This window comes from Plectropomus leopardus, chromosome 1 (genome assembly GCF_026936395.1).
Source record: "Plectropomus leopardus strain MGB_pleo_1.0 chromosome 1, ASM2693639v1, whole genome shotgun sequence".
NCBI lineage: Eukaryota > Metazoa > Chordata > Actinopteri > Perciformes > Serranidae > Plectropomus > Plectropomus leopardus.
Genome location: NC_142176.1, coordinates 23,087,404 through 23,108,067, shown reverse-complemented (window position 1 = coordinate 23,108,067; position 20,664 = coordinate 23,087,404). Strand labels below are relative to the sequence as shown.

At 39.8% G+C, this 20,664-nt stretch overlaps 1 protein-coding gene across 6 annotated transcripts in view; it reads left to right on the top strand.

Annotated features, from left to right (window-relative positions):
- The window catches only part of tcf12 (transcription factor 12), a 104,019-nt gene that overhangs the window by 31,413 nt on the left and 51,942 nt on the right, over nt 1–20,664 (top strand). For all 6 annotated transcript variants that reach the window (XM_088077912.1, XM_088077908.1, XM_088077910.1 and 3 more), the window contains exon 6: nt 19,154–19,215. In XM_088077912.1, coding sequence (XP_087934038.1) covers nt 19,154–19,215 — 62 coding nt within the window. The remainder of the gene's footprint in view (nt 1–19,153; nt 19,216–20,664) is intronic.

Here is a 20,664-nt window from a genome sequence, read left to right as displayed (position 1 = left end):
TGGGGGTGGTTGAAGCTGAAGAATGGGGTTGGGGTAAATGTCTGGGGGAGCCACTGACTGTTTAACGGTGACACTATTCTCCCCCGGGGCCAACTCCCGTGTTACTATGGATGAGCTGGTCTGGCCCTCACGTGCATCGTAGCCCCACCCTCTTGTGCGACAATCCTCTTACTAACCCCAACGTCATCCACTGCATGCTGCCGGACAGGTGGCAGCCACATTGTTCATGCCTATTGTAGAAGGGTACTATAGACAAACTTTTTCAGTCTCAACCATTTCAGTCCCTTTACCTCAACCGCTCGTCACATGCGTTAAATCTGAGGTGTTTTCAGATCAAGCACAGCTTGGCCTCTGTCGGCTCCTCCAAAACATCCCGTGAATTCACACCAGCAGAAATTATATTATTGCAGTTATATAGTAATCATATTTTATTGTTATCCTGATATATATTAAATATATCGTTTAAAATATCTCTTTCCCGGGGTGCCCGGTGGCTCAGTGGGTAGAGCAGGCCTTGTACAGAGGCTGTGTCCTCGCAATAGTGGCTACAAGTTCGATTCTGGCCTTGGCCCTTTGCTGCATGTCTTCCCCTCTCTCTCCCCCTTTCACACTTCAGCTTTCATATCAATTAAAGGCATGAAAGCCCCCAAAAAATAATACCTTGCAATATTGTGATACTATTTTTCATAACATTGGCATTCAAATTTGAAGTCATCATTTGAATGCTTGTGCTGTTTAATGCTCTTTAACCTCTATTTCTGAACATTAGCAGATAAAGATAAGCCCACACTTACGTTGTTAGTATACTGTTTGTAGATTCCAGTGGTGGTTGCGTAGGATTCATTGTTTGTTACGTTATCCAAACATTTCCCGTTACTCCAGAGCGTTGTGGAGTCCAACTCTCAAACTTTATTAAAAAAAGATAGATGCAATCATTACAAAAAAAAATCACATGCTTCTATCTAAAGAAATTTTCTGCTTCAATTTATATTTGTTGGCATTCAGCCTTTCAAAAACGTTTTCACTCGAGTCAAAAAACTGGTTGTTCTCCAACTTACTGAAAAGAAAGGGAGACATGCTCCTGTATTAACATCTATCAGCAATCAAACAGCACCATGAATTACATTTATATAACCAAAATAGCAATAAAATATCGAATTTGCCTTTAATGCTATTGCAGTAGTACTTAATGATTGTATATACATATATATATTATGTATCTGCATGCACAAAAAGACGTCATCACTCTCATACCAACAAAAACTGAAGAAAGATGTCAAAAAAATACCAGTTTTAAAGCAATTTCATTGAGAATTTTGTTCAAGGATTATTTTTTTTTGGATGATGATGACAGACATTCAAAACGTCATTCAAAAACCTCAATGGAAGCTTTGAATGTAAAAAATGACATTCAGTACAACTCTACACTGAAGCGTTTATGTGTAACAGTTACACATCGCTAATTATCCGAGTATTTAAATTCTCATCATGTTGTTTCTAATGATGTGACATTCAGCAATGACTTGAAACCGTGATTGGGTCAGACAAACAAAAGACCAGTTTTTTATCCTCCAGCTGTTCTAGGATTATACATTTATCTTTTAAATTCAAATGGTTGTTATTCCCGATTGTCTAATGTTCCTGTGTAGCTGATGCGTTCAATGCATGTAAATTACTGAGCCTCTCTTCCTTCTCTGTATGTAGTAACGCTTGACTTAAGGTCTTCAGCAGGTCTTGTAGTGGAGAGTTGTTTCTCATTGAGTTGCTCTAATTGTGTAGCCACAGGGATAGCCAACAGTTCATAGCCCTGACAAGGAATAGTTAGATCTAATTACCTGCTAAGATTTTTTCTTGTGGTGTTAGCTTGATGACGGGGAGTCAGTGGGGGAGGTTGATTTCAAGCAATCTGGGCAATTACCACAGGCGATGAGCTGAAAGAGCTGCACTCTGCTCTTTTACTTCACGCTGTATCATGATTGGATGTGCTTGTGTATGTGAGAGTGTGTGCGCTGCTTAATGTTTGCTTTTTTGTCATTATTTACCTAATGGACTGATATTGTTTTCCACCAAGTGTAGAAAGCCTTTTGATTCTCTGGCCTAACCTCAGATGATGCTTTAAAGTTCCTGAGCTAATTAGTGAGACAGGGTTGATGTAGCTTTTCACAGCTGCCATTAGTCACAGTTCGTGGCCCTTTATTGGAATAACTAGGAAAAGTCTTATGGGGACATCAAAAGACCTATGAAATCCATTATTTTTACATTGTTGTTTAGGCTAAAATTACTGGCTATATTTCTATTCTTATATGTTTTTAAGTCAACTTTTTTTCACAGCCTTGCTATCCGCCTGGTTCTTGTTAATGACTTGGCCTGGCTTAAAAGGCAAGGACCATAAAAACAACATGGTTTCAGCTGCATAGTTGTCCAGAAGCAGAAAAGTGTCTGTCTGGATTTCTGTCTGTTTGTGACACACGTTCACATGTTCTTAGTCTTCAAAAAGTCCAGGAGTAAAGCTTGATCTCTTGTCTATATCACACTCTGTGTCATGTCAATGTTTATTGTGATGAATTGTGATTGAATATAAATTAATCTGAAGCCCTACATAACTTTCAGAATACAACAGCTAGGCCTGTCACATTGACTTTTGTTTGACAATATACTGTATTGTACCAGAGATAATCACCATAAACACTTCAAAAGTGCAGTTGCAGGCTGCTTCAGACTGCTGAGCTGCGTTGTGCTTTGTTGTGAGTGTGTTATTTTTCATGCAATCTCGGAAAAATAGATGTGAGATTCAATGAATTACAAAAAAAGGGACAATTGCCGTGCCCCAATTCTTATAACAGTCAGGAAAACCCTACTGCTGATTCCGACATCATGTTGACTTAAATGTCGGTGTTGTGTAAACAAACATCCATTAACATAATGGGCAATATCGAGGTCAGCCAAATGTTTGAGGTCATGTCCCTATATTGTACGATAAGTTGCTGTAATAGATATCGTGACAGGCCTACAAACAGCTGACTGTTTTCCTTTGATGTTTTCCTCCTACTCCGTAACTGTGGTAGCGACTTCTTATGCATCAGCTCTTTCCAGCCATGTGCCCGAGAGTGTGATATCACAACTGCTGAGTCGTACTTCCATCCTCACGTTCCTGCGGTGTGCTCCATACATATTACTCAAACAGCTTTAGCCCTTCATGAAACTAATCAGTTTAACGTTGTCATCAAGACATGCGTGCAGCCGCATGCATCCTGCTTCCAGCCCATCCACATACACATGTGACCATAATGTGACTACCTGTCATTCTGTCTCACCCGTTGCTGCACACCACCTTGCACTGCACGTACCAGCAGAATGTGAGTGCGTGTTGCAGGTGCCTGTGACCCATAGCCACAGGTAGAGACAATCTCTGTATAACTAAACTCTAAAGAATCCTCATATTAGTTGTACAGAAGAGTAAAAGTCACATTAAACGGCTTTCTCTTCTTGTAATATAACTGCTGCATTGCCTTGGTCTCTGTTCCCATGCAGTTAATTAGACAATAAGAAAAAGTCTAGACTGCACAGTACTAATGTTACACTTTTAATTCATTGCAGAAAAGCTCCCTGTGTTGTATTGTCACATATTCTAGACTTGTCATCTTACTCAGTGAAAAATAACACGAGCAGCATTTTTCTAAAATAATCTGTTTGTTTAGTACAATCAGAAATTTGTCTCATGTGACCAAATAAATTATCAAAAACCTGCTAATGACTTAATAATACTTATATGACTTGTATGCAAGGTTTTAGGAGCCTGTGTTGCTGTTTATCTTACAGAGGTTCCACGATCTTGATATTCCTGCAAAAGTCGTGAAATTAGAGAACATGTTTTCCAAACCTGGAAAGGATTTGTAATTAGGTTTTAGGGGGTAAAGTTTGAATATACATTGTTTTGGCTGTTGTTAAAAATATGCTCACAAAAGTCCCCAAAATGTTGTTTAGTGTTAACGCGCAACACTTTCCTTGTATTACTATTTTATAATCAAGTGCTGCTCTGTGTGACCATTGAAATGTCATCAGTGTCTTGTGATGCTCGTAGACCAGACGGGCATCGTATTATCACCGTATTTCACTCAATCAAATACCCTTTTTTGTTTCATTCACCAGGTATCGTGGTCTGGACAACTATGTATAGATGTCCAAGTAAGCTATATCTGGAGAGTATCTTGGGTAATCCACTAGGATGAGGGAGGACTGAAGGGACATGATGGCGATGGTTTAGTTGTAATATTATGCAAATACGTCAGATCAATAATGTTGGCCTGGACTGATATCATGGATGCCATGATTTGGTTATCGTACGCTGTGTATTTGTATGCGCTCTCTCTGTAGTTTAAAGCCATAATGCATGCTGGTAAAGAGAGAGTTAAACACTGCTAGAACCTAAAATTTGCATCATATTAGCATTCAGTCAGTGTTTGATGCTGTAGTTGTTTCCTTCCCTTGTCAACAAACTGTGTAAACAAAAATCTTCCTTCTTGCCTTTTACTGGCTTTATTTTTTAAATATATATTTTTTAAATGGTTTATAACTAAAAATTACATTTTGGAGCTGTTTTGGTAATACCAGAAAAGGCATTTCACAACCATGCTCCATTTGGGTAGACTTTTGCACTAGAACAGAGTTAATCTCATTCAGTCTTTTCCCTTTTTTATTCATTGTTCCTCAGCTCCTGGTGAAGTGTCAAATCCCACATCACACTGGCATCCCCAGTGTGTTTTTACTGGGGCAGGTGTCCTGCTAATGCTTCGCCTCATGGGAGACCTTCATCAGACCCGGGCTGTGATTGTGGCCAGGTGCTGTTCAGGTGTGCGCTCAGTTTCCACTGTAGTGTGGGTCACAGGTGCTGCCAATGCTGCTCCCACTCCCCGCTCTGTCGTTCATACCCATATACACACACATGCATACACGCGCGCACACACACACACACACAACTTTCACAGTCAGAGCTGGATAATGTATTAACTCATGGTAAACAACTTTTTTTCACATTTACTTTATCATAACTGCAAAATGTATGTACGTACTGTATATATGACCAGAACGGAGAGCAGGGGAGGAAAGACGAGGCGATGTGGCGCAGTACAGTTTAGTGGATGTAGCCGGTCATTATGCAGAGCTGCAGGGTGTGCTTATCTATTACTGCGGTCAGTGGAGCATGAAGAGCTGAAGACGAGCTGAAAGGGCGCAAATCCCTTTTCTCCATCCACATGCCGCCCACACATCTCCCTGCACACACCCTAGCCTTCCCCGCCTTTGTGCTTCTCTTAGCCCATCTTGGCCCTGCCCAGCCCTGACCCTGCCTTCTCTGGGCCCTGGCCCCCAGCATGCGACTGCGGAGGCTGCCCAGCTGCAGAGGATCAGCTGTAGTCTCTGTAGGCCTGGAGGGCTGTCTCTCCAAAGAGGAAGGAAGAGCTGGGGCATAGCCGAGATATGATGACATAACAAGTTTTTTGGAAGCACCACAATGATTTATAATTGGTGGAAAGGTGTCTTCATGTAGCTCATTTGACTACTTTTTATATGAGAGAACGTTATGATATGTTTGTCGACTGGTTATAAAAGCCTAGGAGTTTGCGCGTAATATTATACATGTGCATCTGCAGATGTTTGCATAACTAAAATTCTGTCTTAAGAACTTTAAATACAAAGTGGTCAAAACAAATTAAGATAAATCCACATTCAGTCTCTAAGACCCATTGTGCATGTTGACCTCCTCATATATCCCACATTTAGCTCTCTTTTTTGCTCTTTTCCTCTCTTTCTCCCCTCCCCCCCTTTCTCCCGTTCCTCCAGCCTCATGCTGCCTGCAGCTGATGCCAAGAAGAATGTTAGAGATTATTTAATACAAGAGCAAAGCTAAAAGGGAAATGATTCATTCAGAAGAGTTACAGTTAGTGGAACAATTAAAGTCTGCTGACTTCAGTGCTTGGTGCTGGCATTTCTGACAGCATTCATTATTGTATCACCATGTAGTTCAATATACACCAAAAAAACCTAGAGACCATTGAGTTGTCACATTTTCTGTCTTAAATCTTCTTTGCAGAAAGCCATACTTACTGTGTAGAACTGTAAACACAAACCATGCAGCTGTATGTGGATGGCTGGACACATTATTCATATAATCTCTTTACATAGCAATCATATTGTGACGTTGATGCATTATGCACATTTGGCACAGCCTTTAGCACTCCTGGAATTTACAGATCTTGTCTTGAGAGCAATAAAGCTAAGCTTCATTTGTTTTCAATAGAGAACAACCTGAAAAAATGCCTCTGTGTTCATAATCTCATTTTTTAGGTGAAAAATTTTGTTGTCTGTTGTGCAAATGCAAAAAAAAGCAGCACATTATTACTGAAAAATTACACCACCCACTGTGTACCTTGTCTTTCCAAGAATGAGGCACCTCATTGGTTCTAATAGGATAGAAAAACGCACTTGAGTATGAAATAAAAGACATGCTTGATCGGTACAGAGAGGTATGACAGATGACATTTATGGAGATGTGTATACATGAGTAGAGGTCTGCTTGTATGTATCACAAATAGGATCAACTTTTTAACGTTTATCCCCATAGAATTAGAAGTTTCCCACACATTATTTAATTTGTGGCGGCTCTGTAGATTAAAAGATCTGACACCGGGTTTTGATTCTATATTTTTGGACTTGGACCGTTTAGTAGCAGTGCAGCTGAAATATATATTTTGTTAAATATAAATTCTCATTGATTGCACCACACATTCAGAGCACAGGGCATACTGTGGGCACAGACAGAGCAGCAGAATGTTAAGCGCAGTGAAAAGCCACTTTTACACAGAGATCACTCTTTAGGGCTACAACGAGTCCCCCTTTATAGCACCCCTGCATTTTTACACAGATTCAAACGATGGCGGCATCATTCTGCTTCAGTGAATGATTGTACACTGAATAGCGGCATCCCGCAGTCAGAGGAGGCACGATGGGCATGACATTTAACGCACAAACGTCCGCCTCTAGCGTGACGAATAATAAACGTGTCGACAGCGTTTTCTAAACAATAGCAAAGGCATAACATTTCAGTCACACTTATTTACCGTCTCTGTGTTATGACAGCTGATCTCGTCCTGTGCTCGGAGGGTAAGGAGCTCCTGAATCTCTTTGTTTTCCCATTTTGCAGACATTTACGGCCTCTGTTCTTCTTCTTCATATTAGCCGCTATCCTAACAACTAATTTTTAAATCCAAAACGCAACAACATTGTCAAAACATCACACTCCTGCCGCCCATAGTCATGTCTTCCCGGCTTTACGTCTTATACAGAGCTCTTTCCGGCACTATTACTACCTCTGTTCGCGGTTCAGAGGCAAACCACTCTGTCCCCCCCGTCCACGATCAGACGTTATAAAACGGCGAAGCGGTGTAATGGTGTGATATTCATGCCTTGAACAGGCAGTGTAAATGCGGCAACAGTGAAACTTAAATGTCAATTGCGCTAAAAGTTTACAGTCAATCTCTTTTGCAGCAGCTACTTCTCTCATCCATCGATATGATCTGATCAACTCTGTCTGACAGATCATCAAATCTGATATTCACCCTCCGTGACTCAAACTCCTCAAACTGCTGCTGAGGAAAAAAAGAAGTCATGACAAGTTCTGCCTGCACTGAATCCACGGACCTGCAAAAACATCCCCACATTTAGAAAGGGGATATTGCAGGTTGGGCACATATGGATGGATCCCTCCTTCCTTTTTTCTCTCTACCTGAAACAGAGTAACTTTTTTACTGCGACATGATGAATGCTTAAAATTGACCCCTGATTCACTGACATCAATCAAGTTAGATTTTAGTTGAACTTTGTAAAGCTGTCCTCAACCAAAGCATTTAATCTGAAAACACATCAAAGGTTGAGTCCTTTGTTGAGATGAGCCACAGAAAACCTGGCCCACAGTTGTTGGTTAGCTGTCGTGCCCACCGCTCCTAACCCCCGCCTCCATTTTTTCCACAGTCACAACTGCTCTCCCAGGCGCCCTGTGTCCATGCTGGGTGTGCTGACAAACAAAACACTAGATAATGTTACACTCCCTTCTTGTTGGACTGTAGTGTGTTGTGATTGGTTAATAAAATGCAAACATTTGTTTCGCCTTTACTCCCACTTGACAATGCCTGGCACAGCCCTGAGAGTGTGAGGTGTGGGAAGTGTGGAGAGAAGCACGGCTCTGTGAGACTTTTTCTTTACAGCCAGGAATACGGGGGTGGGAAGGTACATTTCTTTTTGTCCACATAAACCCAACAAAACTCTTTTCGACGGCTGCTATGAGTTTTGCCAACCATACAATGCCATCCCCACAGAGAGCGCTCATCAAAAGATTTATCCCCTTCAGGCTGTTTTGGTGTTTTATTTAATGCAGGCTTGTGTTCTTAAAGGGTTTGCAGGGCTTTTTCTGTGTAAGGAAATATGCCCAGAGTGCTTGGAGCCGGATCAGCATTCCTAACCCATGTGTGTATCCTTCCTTGTCCTTCACCTCGGCTCTCTGTTGTTTCACTGTTCAACAGTTGTTTGGCATCTAATACCAAACATCGACACTCACTTTGATGTCACACACTGACTTGATTCTAATATCCGACTGGGGGACATTTCTTCAGCTTGTTAAATGTGCTCTTGTTTCCCTGGACAGCCCTCTCTCGTGAGCTCACATGTGAATGTGTGATGCAGGGGGAGCATGTTAGCGTCCCTACCAGGGCGGCATCCATTACAGTGTTGGTGTTCACATGGTTGGAGATGTTATTAGGGAGCTCATCGCGTTCCTCCTCTGAGAGAATGGATGTGTGATTATGAAGTCATCAGCCATGAACCAGGGAGGCTGTGGAGGAGCACCCCTCCTCATGGGTCCTCAGGGTGCCATTGATTGGTGACCATGTGTTTGTGCCTGATAGACTGTGAAATGGTGTGTTGCTGCACGGCTGTGTCACACCTGCGTCCCACCAAGGTGATTGATTGGTTTGGTCATGTGGAATGTTCCCATCTGGTCCGCAGTAATGCATTTTTTTTCCTCATTCGTGAATAACAAGCGCTGGCAGGAGAATAGTTGGGCTCGGAAAAAAGGCAAAGGCCAAGCGAAAACATTTTCCCCTTTTACGCCCCCCCTTTCCTTTTTACCCAGTTAGAAAAAATCCAAATAGACCGAGCCATGGCACCTGATTATCCCAGGAGGGGATAAATACAATCAGGAATTCCACATCTCCTCTCTCACACAGTGAGGGATTTTAGGAAAAAATAAACTGTTTAGCTAGTGCGAAGGGCGGCAGCTCCTGCATTTGAAAGTCATACTTCCGGGCTAAAGAACGTGCAGTAAAATCTTTGAAATCTTTGAGCTGATAATTTAGAAACCTCTCCTTGATTAGTATCCCTTTCCAGATCTCTAGTCTAATTTAAATGGAGGTGCGCTTTTTTTCCCCCTCCTGCACGCCTGATATGTTATTTTGTTTCTCACTCCTGTGTTCCTCCTGGTTTGATTTCTCTTAATCCTGGTCCCTCTCCTTTAATTGATCTATTCATTCCACCTAATGGCTAATTACACATCAGGCTGCTTGAGCAGATGCATTTATCATCATAGTACGTAATAATCAGTGACATTTCAACAAAGAAAAAAATAAATATGCAAATAAGAACTCATTAACATTTGCTCTCGCTGTTTTGAATAATGTCACTGCTGACAAGGCTGTATGCAGAAATTAATGTTGAGCTCAGGGCAGGGGAGACATGTTTCCTCAGTGTTTTGTGGCTCTATCATGCTTCTCCATCCTGCTGTTGTCACCGATACTGGGCTGTAGACGTTCACCAACCGGCCAGGGAGGAAGCTGATGTGTTACGCTGCCTTCCTTCCCTGTGTCCTCATCCACACTCACTTAACCTCTCACCCAGACAGAACCGGGTGGAAGCATCAAACCACTTTTGAGGGGATGAATGTACATAAACTCTTGAGAAAAGGAAACAAAATAATGCATTTTAAAAAGGTTTTGGGGAAAAGTGAGTGGGTGTACATCTTATTTGTCCTAATACCGTCTCTTCTTGCCAGAGGAATGTATTAGTAACCACGGAGGCTGTCTAGCTTTTTCTTCCAAGCCGTCCAGAGAGGCCAAAATGTGACATTATAAAAGATAGAGTATTCCCAAGATTTAATCATCACAGGATCAGGTCCTTGTATTCCACTCCTTTTCATGAAAATCAGCAGAAAAACAACACAAAGCGGCAGTATTTAGGTCTTGGAGCTACCAATAGAGATTTATTAAAATGTTTCTTTTTGCCATAAATGAGTCCTGATGGGGGTCTGACATTAAGAAATGGGCTATTAACTTGATAGGATTAATGTTTTGTGGTTAGGTGCCATGGAAGTCGTCACACGGGAACATGAGCACGGACACCAACAGCAAACACATGTGTGCTCAGAGACAAAAACAAACCCAGTGAGCTGGCGTGTGAGAAATTCATTCGGTTTTTACATTAACGGCATTTCCTCATCCTGTATTATGTGTTTGTTTTCATGGTCTTTGCTTTACTTGGAGCGAGGAAAATGGACTTGTTTTCTGGATGGAAAAAAAAGAGGCCCTTGGATTGCATCGGAGAGGCGGCGAAGCACACTTACTAATTGGCTGTTTTTGTGGTGAGGGTTTTGAATTGATCCCTGGGGACGCTTAGGTCACTACCTCTCACATTATCAGGATGAAGGGCTGTACTGCAGCCCTGCGATCAATAAGGAGGCTCACTATGAGTGACTGGCTAGGTTGTTCTCCTTCAGTACAATTTTAGCACTTAATGTTGTTTATTCACTTCACTACCTCAACATGTTGGTGGCTGAGGTTGAACTGGATTGAAATTTTGATTTAGATAATTTTACGCAACTCAAGTTAAATATAGTAATAATCTATAATTAGAATTAGACTGAGGATTTTGATTTTTCTACAAATAATACTTTATACACTTAAAATGTTATTTTAAATGGATGGCTTTGCCAGTGTAGTTAAATATTGTATTTTTTTACCAACTCCGCTTTATGTTGTATACAATAGCCAACTGACCATTGACGGATTTTGATTGTGTGAGCTTGCATTCTCATTCACATATTCAAGGGTGCAGTGTTAATGTATGTGCGCTTAAAGTGCTTGTCTTTGCCACTGAGAGGCTAAGATTGTTATTTTCAGTATCCCCACAGAGACGGATCTTTTTGTTAAAGTGTAACATCCTTTTTGTTAGACCAGAAACAGCCCTGAAATTACTATCGTCAAACCCACCAGACTCCATTTAAAGGAAGAGTATATTTAATATGTTATACATACTTCATTTAGAGATGATAGAAACACAAGAAAATTCAAAAATGCTCTTGATTCGTCTTCTCACTGTTTCAGAATTTATCAGCTCTGGCTTGAAATTAACCCCTTATTCACCTGCTGAGATTTTAATATATGCTAGCAGTGTACACACTAAAATTATTGTTTGTTTAAATGGAGTCTAGTGGGTTTGGCAATAACTATTTTGTGGCTGTGTCTGGTTAAACAAAAAGGATCCTACTCTTACAAAAAGGTTTGTCTCTGTAGGGATCTTTTAAAAAATAATGTCAGAAGATTAGGGTAATGATCAGAGTCTTACAGTGGCAAAGCCTTTGAGTGATGTAAACTGATGTGTGATCATATCCGGATTGCAGCCTGCTTGGCCGCTGCTAGCTGCAGGGCTTTCACTCACTGCTGGACTACTCTTAAAAATTGCGGTGGCCACAAAAATTGCTGTTCCCATTCACTCCCAGAAGGAGTAAAATAAATGCTGCCTTTCAACTCATTAATTCCTGTTGAAATGATTGTGCATAAACCAAACTGGTATACACACACACAGATACTATGTTTACATGAAAAATAAACGTCCATTAACATAGTTAGAGGACGCGTCACAATAAAAAAATTATTGCTCACACTTGAAGGTTTAATTATTGAAAATGAACAGGTACACTGGTGCTTTCTATGTGCTTGGTGAAGAGGTGATTTGGGTGTTTTGTATGTTTGTGATGTTCGATTAAGTTAATAAGTTACATTAACATTGAAGTGCTTTGGTTGACCAGTGCTGTTTAGGAAATTATCACCAAAAAAATATGTCACTCTGGTCTGGCTCCACTCATATTCTACTGTGATTATTGTAGAAGAAATCATGTAGAGTGCAGGTCAAGAGGCAAATTCATGTCTGTAAGGTTGCTGGTTAAAACCTGTGCAACAGTAGAAAACATGGGTGTAAAGAAATCAAAACAGAAAGACTACTTCTTTCAGTTAAACCTGTAGAAGTCTTCTTGAGCAAAGCATTTAACCCCAATCTTTTATAGTGTAGCTGTTTACAAATGGGTGTCCAGGATGGTACTGAATGTGGGTTTAATGCCAAGGTTGCAAGAGCTCAGCAGGTTTCATCGGTAGGAAGTAAGAAAAAGTGGAACGTGAGACCTGGAGCTGCTCTTTCCAACAAAACTGAGCAACCAGGCAAGGAGGCAGAGAACCTGAAGTTTAACTGACAGAAATATACACTATCTAGGCTGCAATGAAAGAGCCTGCCGGAAGAATGATAACAGTGTAATACTCATAAAATTTGGGCTGTATGGGCAGAATGGGTAGAAACAAGCCTCTCCTGATAAAAGGCACATGACAGCAGCCCGGAGTATGGAAAAACACAGTGAAAGCACAAGATTTTGGGCTCTGGTTAAGCAATAGCTGATGTCCAATACAAAGTGCTATATTTAGCAGAAACTGGGCACAGTCACTCAAATATCATCAGGATGTGTTGTCTCAAATAATTTGCCAGATACAGGCACATTATTAAGGATATCCTGCTTCAGAGTGCCTTACATTGGAACAATGATTTCTTTCCTGACAAAACCTTGCCCTCAGGCAACCTAAGCTTTCAGTGAAATCGACACTAATGTGGCTTTACAACTTGTACGCAAAAGTCCTTGAGTGACACAATTTTAGGAATGTTTGAATGCCTTTAAAACCCGTGTATTGACTTCACGATAGTCATTCACACATGCTTCCTATCCAGCTTGACTTAGCCTGTGTAGATGTTCCAGTTACAATGAGAGATACTCTAATGTAGGCAAGACGTCTTGAAGCTTTAACTGCTGGTGAAATGCTGAGAATTAGGTGTTACTTGAAATTCACATGGCATTGTGTGATTAAGCTTGACACTCAGATCTTCATAAGCGTTTGATTGTTTTGTTGTGGTCGCCTTTTTTTTCCAATTGGTTTCATGGCTGCACATACTGAAAGCCCATAAAATAATAATAATAATAATAATAATAATAATAATAATAATAATAATAATAATAATAATAATGTTAAGTCTGGAGCTGCAAAACATAGTTTAGCCTTCAAATGAAGGTACCAGCCTTGATTGTTGATATGTTTGCCTCAAGGTGGCCACTCTGCAGTAGGCTGTTTATGAGTATTTGGAACTTAAAGTTTGCAGCATGTGCGTTGAAAGCAAGCTGTCAACACAGTATTAAATTCTCTATTTCCCTAACAAGAACTTCCATTTTTGGGTGGGTAATCCTTAGCTAGTCTGGCTAGGGAGACTCGAGACTAGCCACAGCTAATGAGGTAAATTCGCCAAGCTGTAGACGTATGACGCACACTTTAGTTGACAAAATGTCAAAACATTTTTTATAATTCTGTGTGTATGCTACACATTTTTACAGATGAATTAAGTTAGGCCTACCACATTTTTGAATGAAAATTAAAATGTAAAAAAACAAACAAACATGTTATTAATTCCCATATTTTTTTTGTCAAAGCTACAGGAAACCAGTGGAGAGGAGTTTAGAAACTAATGTAATCTGCCTGTCAGGAAACATGCTGTCTAGTATATGTTCTTCTGCGCTAAAAATGTTCACAATCATAATTATACCTTCACACCTCTGAGCGATATGCTAATAAGCAGCTTCACAGAATATTTTAATCAGAATGGATGGATCTTTTTTCCTCATGAGATTTATTTTTCATTGCATTCAGTGATATATTATGTGATGGCAGTCTGCATACTTAAATTGATATTATTGATGGTGATTGCAGTAATTAGGCCACTTTACTCATGTAGCTTGTTTGCATTTTGTCTTTTGCACGCTTTGCTGTTTTAAGGCAGATAATGACTTTTGCTTCCTATCAATCACAGCACTTTAGACTCATTAGTAGGCCTGTGACACAAAAGGAAAGCACCCGCGTAGACCTGCACAGAACAAATGAGCCTACTCAAGAAATAATGATAACAATAATAGTGTTGCTCTTGTTGTGAGGCCGTGATCACGCTGCCCTGCTCAGGGGAGGAAAAACAAAGCTTTGGTAATAACAAGCCTCTACCTAATGAAATTAATTCTGCTTTTAATTGGTTCTCCTTCCCTCATTGTAGGAATACTCTTTGATTTATAAGCTTGTGTTTTTAACTAAATACTTTAATCAGGGAAGTTAAATTTTAACTGCTTGTTTTGAGTTAACTTTTTTATTGGGAAATAGAGATTATTACAGTGACCTATTTTCCTCACAGTGAGTTACAGTCTATGTGCGTCAGACAGGAGATTGTGTCACGGCATGATAAGGGTATATTTTATTCAGCTAATTTAGGCTCCAGGCTTTAGAACCGGCCAACCCAGCATTATGTTCAGCTTGATATATCACTTTGTTCTACTTTATTTCAGCATCATAAATATGCATTCTCCTGAAATTTGAAAAGCATTTCAGCCAAGTAGTCGCAAACTGTAAATGTCTGTTATAAGCAGAAGTTGTTCTCAGGCTGTCGCTTTAAAGTTTAAGAGGCTACAAAGGGATTTAAACTGTCATAAGGACATGAGGGATTGGCTTTAAAAGTGATGATCGCCTTGTGTCAGATTGTTTCTTTAATATCTGTTTGATCTACAAAGGAAGAAAAATAATACCTGCTAGTTGTTTCTAGTAAGAGGACAAGATAATGGAGGAGACTAATTATCCCTCTCACACTGGGGGTAGAGATATGTGGTCAGATAAAGTTTGCAGAGCGTCTGCATCTTTAGTAGGACAGTCTAAACAAACTAAGAGACCTGTTCATCCACGACCTCTGTACACGATACTGAAGTTAATCCCTGATCCACGTGGCCAGTCCTCTGAGCACTGCCGCATCCCTCTCTTCTCACTGGCTGATTCAGGTCATCAGAGGTGGGGGAGGGAACGGCACACAAATCTGGGGTCTGCCATGTTTAGTGGTCACTCTATTTAGGGATTTTGATTTTTTTTTATTTTGAAAAAAAAATCAACATCATACATAAGTTAAACTTAATTTCAAATGTCCAGTGTGTAGGATTTAGGATGATATATTGGCAGAAATGGAATGTAACATTAGGTTTTGTTCTTTAGTGTATAACCACCTGAAAATAAGAAAACAAGAACCGTAAAGTTTTGGGGTTTTTTTTTTCCTGTGGAATGACTCGTCCATGGAGTCCGCCACGTTGCTCCACCATGTTTCTGCGGTAGCCCAGAATGGATAAATCAAACACTTACTCTAGAAAGAGCCAATCTTGTTTTTGCTTCAGCCACAGTAGTAAGCGGCCCCTCTGCATTGAGACAAACAGTGTCAGAAAAATATTGATTTTTAACATGAAACTACTTTATTCAGGTTTTTGTTTAAATCGCTGGGTCTGTTTGGTTTGGAGAAGAAGAGACCTTTGTGGATAATTTGGCTCCAGCAAAAAAAAAACAACATTCTGGATTTTAAGTTATCAGAGAAAAAAGTGAGCACACATCAGAAGGTGCTAGGCTAGCAGCACGACTGCGATGAGCACAACAGCATTGAAAGAATACGGATCATAATGTGAAACTGCTTTATTCAGTGCTGCTACTGGTTCAAAATCTCAGAGTTCATTTATTTTGGAGAGTAAAAGACTTCTGCGGATAGACTGGCTCCCGATCAAAACCTCCTGAACAATGAAGGAATCCTAACCGGGAGTTCATGCTTGGCAAACAGGATACGTTTCAGATGGATGCAATCTGCAGTCCTCACTGCTAGATGCCACTTCATTCTCCACACTGCTCATTTGAGTAAATAAGAGTGACTAATTATCCTTAAGACACATTGGATATAAAATTGGTGCGTCAAATAGACCCAGAACATCTTCCTTTCAATTCAAGAGGACGGGGAGCCATTTGATGCTCAATAGCAGGCTTCTGTCATGACAGACAGCTATTTTCAAATGGTAGTAATTCAGTTGTGTTGATCTGTTCCTCTAAATATACTAAATGGACAATAGTAGCTTTAGCGCCTTGCAATTCTAATTCCAAAATGTACATTTCTGCCTCTTAAACCAAATCTGTCAAATTTTGAATGCTTTCTCAGATTTAGCAAATCTAGACCAATGCCCAGTTGAACAACATGGTTCAGTCAGTGCTTTAAAGAAGAAAATGTTTTGTTACATTTCAGGTCTATTATGTGTTCTCGGAGAGATTTATAGGCTACAGGGTTGGAGATTAAAAAGAAAGGGCTTGTGGGCTGAATCAAAGCTTGGACATTGCTTCAATTTGCCCAAGGAGGCTTTGATATACTCAGTGCTGTGTTTAGAAAAGAAGCAAGTAAAAATTAAGACATTGTTGACAACTCCCTGTAGGAGAAAAAGGGAAAGCATCAGTTATAATAATAAGTTTATTTATATAACACTTAACAAAACCAACGTCACAAAGTGCTGTACACTTAAAATCACAAAACACACACAGGATTTTTTTTAAAAACACAACACAAAAGAAAAAGATATAAGAGCAATACACGGGAAAATTGTCAGAAAAATATAAATGAAAAATACAACATAAGAAAAATTTAGGGTACTGTCATATGTGATACTGTCAAATAAATATTTTTTTTATAAACTGAAAAGTGTATGAAGTGTATTTCTTAAAAGTTGCATAAAAGAAGCCGATTTAATGCCTGCATCTTAAATTTTAAGGGAAAATAATGTGAAACTGTTTTTCTCGCTCATTTATACTAGCACTTTCCTATTATAACACGAAACGTCTTTTTGGAAAGTGGCAGTATCTCATTGCTTACAAATGGAGTAAATGTTTACGCATGCTGTGTATTCTAAGTGTAGGCTTCACTGTTGATTGAGTGTCTTTGTAGACTTCCTTTTGTCAGTCTCCACAGTTTTTGGGGGCGCTGTGCGGCTGCTTTTCCATCTCATAGTGTGTGGACTGAGACGTTGTTTTCACAAACACATCTGTCTGCCCCGGTGGGCCCTGAAACTACAACAGTGACCATCAATTATTCACAAAAGACACAGTGTGTGTGTGACAAAACACATGCTGCTTATAAATAGTTAATTCCTTTTTCTCAGAAGACATTTTAGGAATGAAAATGAATTCTACTAAAGCATCTTTAGATATTAGACAAAAAATAATGAAATTTAAATTCTCTGTCAAAGGAGATGTTTCATCATGCTCCCACAATAGTAACGGACAACTTAATCCTATTTCCTTCTGCGAGAGCGGTGGCTCAGAACTGTATCGCATTATTGTTAGAGGGGAAGCAGTTTTGCCAGTGTTTTTTATGGTCTGTTTGATAGGGACAGATACGATATAGACAAACTGAAAACATGTATCATAGTGTTTATGGTGGATGGTAGTTTGCAGCACCCGTCCTCAGCTTTTAGTTTAACCATCTTTCCTGATTTTCTCAGCTGCCTTCGTCTCTAGAGACAGTCTGCACAGATGCAGAACAACCGTCTCCTGCAGGACTGCGCAGATAAGCACAAGTGAATTCTCTTAGATGTGCCTCTGTTCACCTGCGCTTGTGAAAGCAATGTTCAGATCAGTCATTGTGTAACAAAAGATCCAGGCTATGCAAGTTTTAAACTCACAAAAAAAAATATTTACCTTTTCCCCAGAGTAAACAGAATTTAGTTCCAGTGCTTGTGTCTGTGCTTATAATATTTGGAAGTCTGACAAAAATAATGTACGACGCTGTTAAAGTTATTCATCATTCTCCCCGAGGAGCACTCGTTTGTTTGTTTGTTTGTTTTTCCAGGGGAGTAGAACTGCTGAGTTCGGATATTGTGATGTTTATGATTCATGTGTGTTGTGAGCTGTAAGTTTTGTTTTTCCCCTGATGGCTGTTGGGGAGTCTTCCTTTGAGGTGTACACGCCAAATGTGATGCTAATAAAAGGACTCCCTGACAATTATCACTCTTCAGCAATTCATATTTATTTAATTTCATTGGCACACTGAAAACTCTATAACATATAATACCGTTTTTACAGAAGTGCAGGTTTTGGTTTTGGCTGTTTTTAGGACCCTAAATTACCGTATGTTTATTGCGTAGTACGTTTAGCATACACACCATTGTTGCAGGACCCGGGGGAATACATTTTTATATATTTAATGCAATTTCTTCTTTTTCTTTTTGCAGCCCATCAGATACTACCAAAGTGAAAGAACACAAACAAAACTCAGTAATCGCAACAACACCTTTTAGGTCGCTGACGCACCAAGCCGATGGTCCGTCAGTGTCAGGCCGTCGATGAGTGTCTGCCACCCTAGTTTTGGCAGTGTGTCCTGCATCGTTCGCTCTAGTTGGCCCTGGTCGCCGACTTAGCATGTTAAATCGGCGCCTGAGCCGATAATGAAATCACTCCGATAGGCAGTTCAGCCTCGTGCAAAAATGAGGAAAGCAAACAAACCACTTACAAGGACATGAGATCAAAACAAATGTGTCTTAATCAAAATGTCCTGAATCCACCCTGTTGGTCTTCTGGTTTCATTTTTTAGTGATGTAAACAGCCACCTCTTGGTATGGAGAGTTATTTTCTTTCAGGCAAGTACGTACTAGTTGGCCGTCGCCAATAGTTCTTTGATTTTGGTTTGGTGTGTCTGGGCCTTTAGGTGTGTCAATTGTTACATTACAATTACATATATATAAATCATTGTCACTAAAGTTGAGGGCATTTTACACCAGCAAATCGATTGTTCATCTTACATACAGCACTGCATAACAAAACAATCACTGTATGTAATCTTATTTGGTGTTAATCTAGGTGTGTGTGTTCAGGTATCACAAAAGATAACAGGTGTTATTATTGTCCTTTGTATGTTTTTGCAGGCAAATCGGAGAGGGCTCCATTTCCTGGCTATGGGAAGAATACTGGAGCACCAAGTTGTCATGTGAGTTCAAAACACAACTATATACAATTTCGATACAATCGGCTTCCTCATTCCCCAAATACCAAGAAACTAGTTGACCTGAAAACAATTTAATCAGTATTGCTATAAGTAGGCAATCTTATCCGAGCAAGTGCAGATAGATAGATGTGAAAACAATAATTTCCCCCTAAGTTTGGCTCCCTTTAAATGTTGCTAAAATTAGACCCTGCCTCTCTTCTACTGATTTCAAAAAGGGAAGGCTGCATTATTTTAAATCCCTCAATTCCTGTCTAAATAAGAGCTCCCTTCATCATAATTACCACAAACAAAGCAGTCAGGCTTTTGCCAGGACTGAAGTCCAAAACGTATTAACATAACTCTACTTCTTTTTGCCTCCTGTTCATTTTAGAATTGATTTCAAGATCTTACTCTTTCCAAGAGTTTTTAAGGCTAAAGAAGAAATAACCCCAATTCACTTGAAATTATTAACCCCATGAGAAATTGAATGCATCCTTAAAATGTTAAACATTGACGTCAAGTATCCTTATATCCGCCTTTGAAATATAGGTGACTGATTTTGCAGCTCTTCAGAACAATCTGTTTAAAGTAAAGTAGAGGAGTCTTTGTCATTAAAAATTCTCTTTGGAATCAATTTCTTTTTGTAAATTAGTTTGAATGAATCTTACAAAATTACACAAAATGACTACACAGACAATTTTGAAAAGATACAGTGGAAATTTAAAAATGACGCTTCTAAGGCATTTTCGAGGGAATACCATTGAAGACATTTTGATTAGGATGTGGGGGATGTGTGCAGATCTGCAGCTGCAGCTTAGTAAAAATTCTGTGGTTGAATAACACAAACAGGAGGACTAAAACATCTATTTACTTCCACAGAAAATTTGCAAAGAATGTATGCTTGGATCAGCCATAACAACATTACGAAGATGAATAACCACTTCAAGAGTCACACGACACAACATTTTTAACTTTTAATCTCATTATATCCCAAAGAGGCCTATTGATGTACAGCCCTCACCACGTGTAAGTGTGTGTATTATCAGCTGATTAAGTCAAATAATTGATTGAGACAATTAGAGCTTTACCTATCAGAACTATGTCAGTTGAATAAGATTTGAAAATTCGACTATTCAGTCCATTTCCATTTTTCAAAATAGTTTGAAAGAGGTTTGGCAGGACGTTCAGGGTGAAAGTGACGTTCTCGCAATAAGTTTATCTGGGGGCCTGAATTGGCAAAGCCTCTCTTCCTCCGGGCAGCTGCCTCCGTCTCACTCAGACATACCCTGGGTCTCAGTCTGCAGCTGCCTCTACAGGAGAGCAGCGTGAAAGTAAAGAGCACTCACTCTGTAACAAAATCTGTGGACCTAAAAATTCCCAGAAGTACACTGACTGACAGAATAAAATAACAAAACAGCAACAACCCAAAAACGCCAACTATATGAGTTGAAT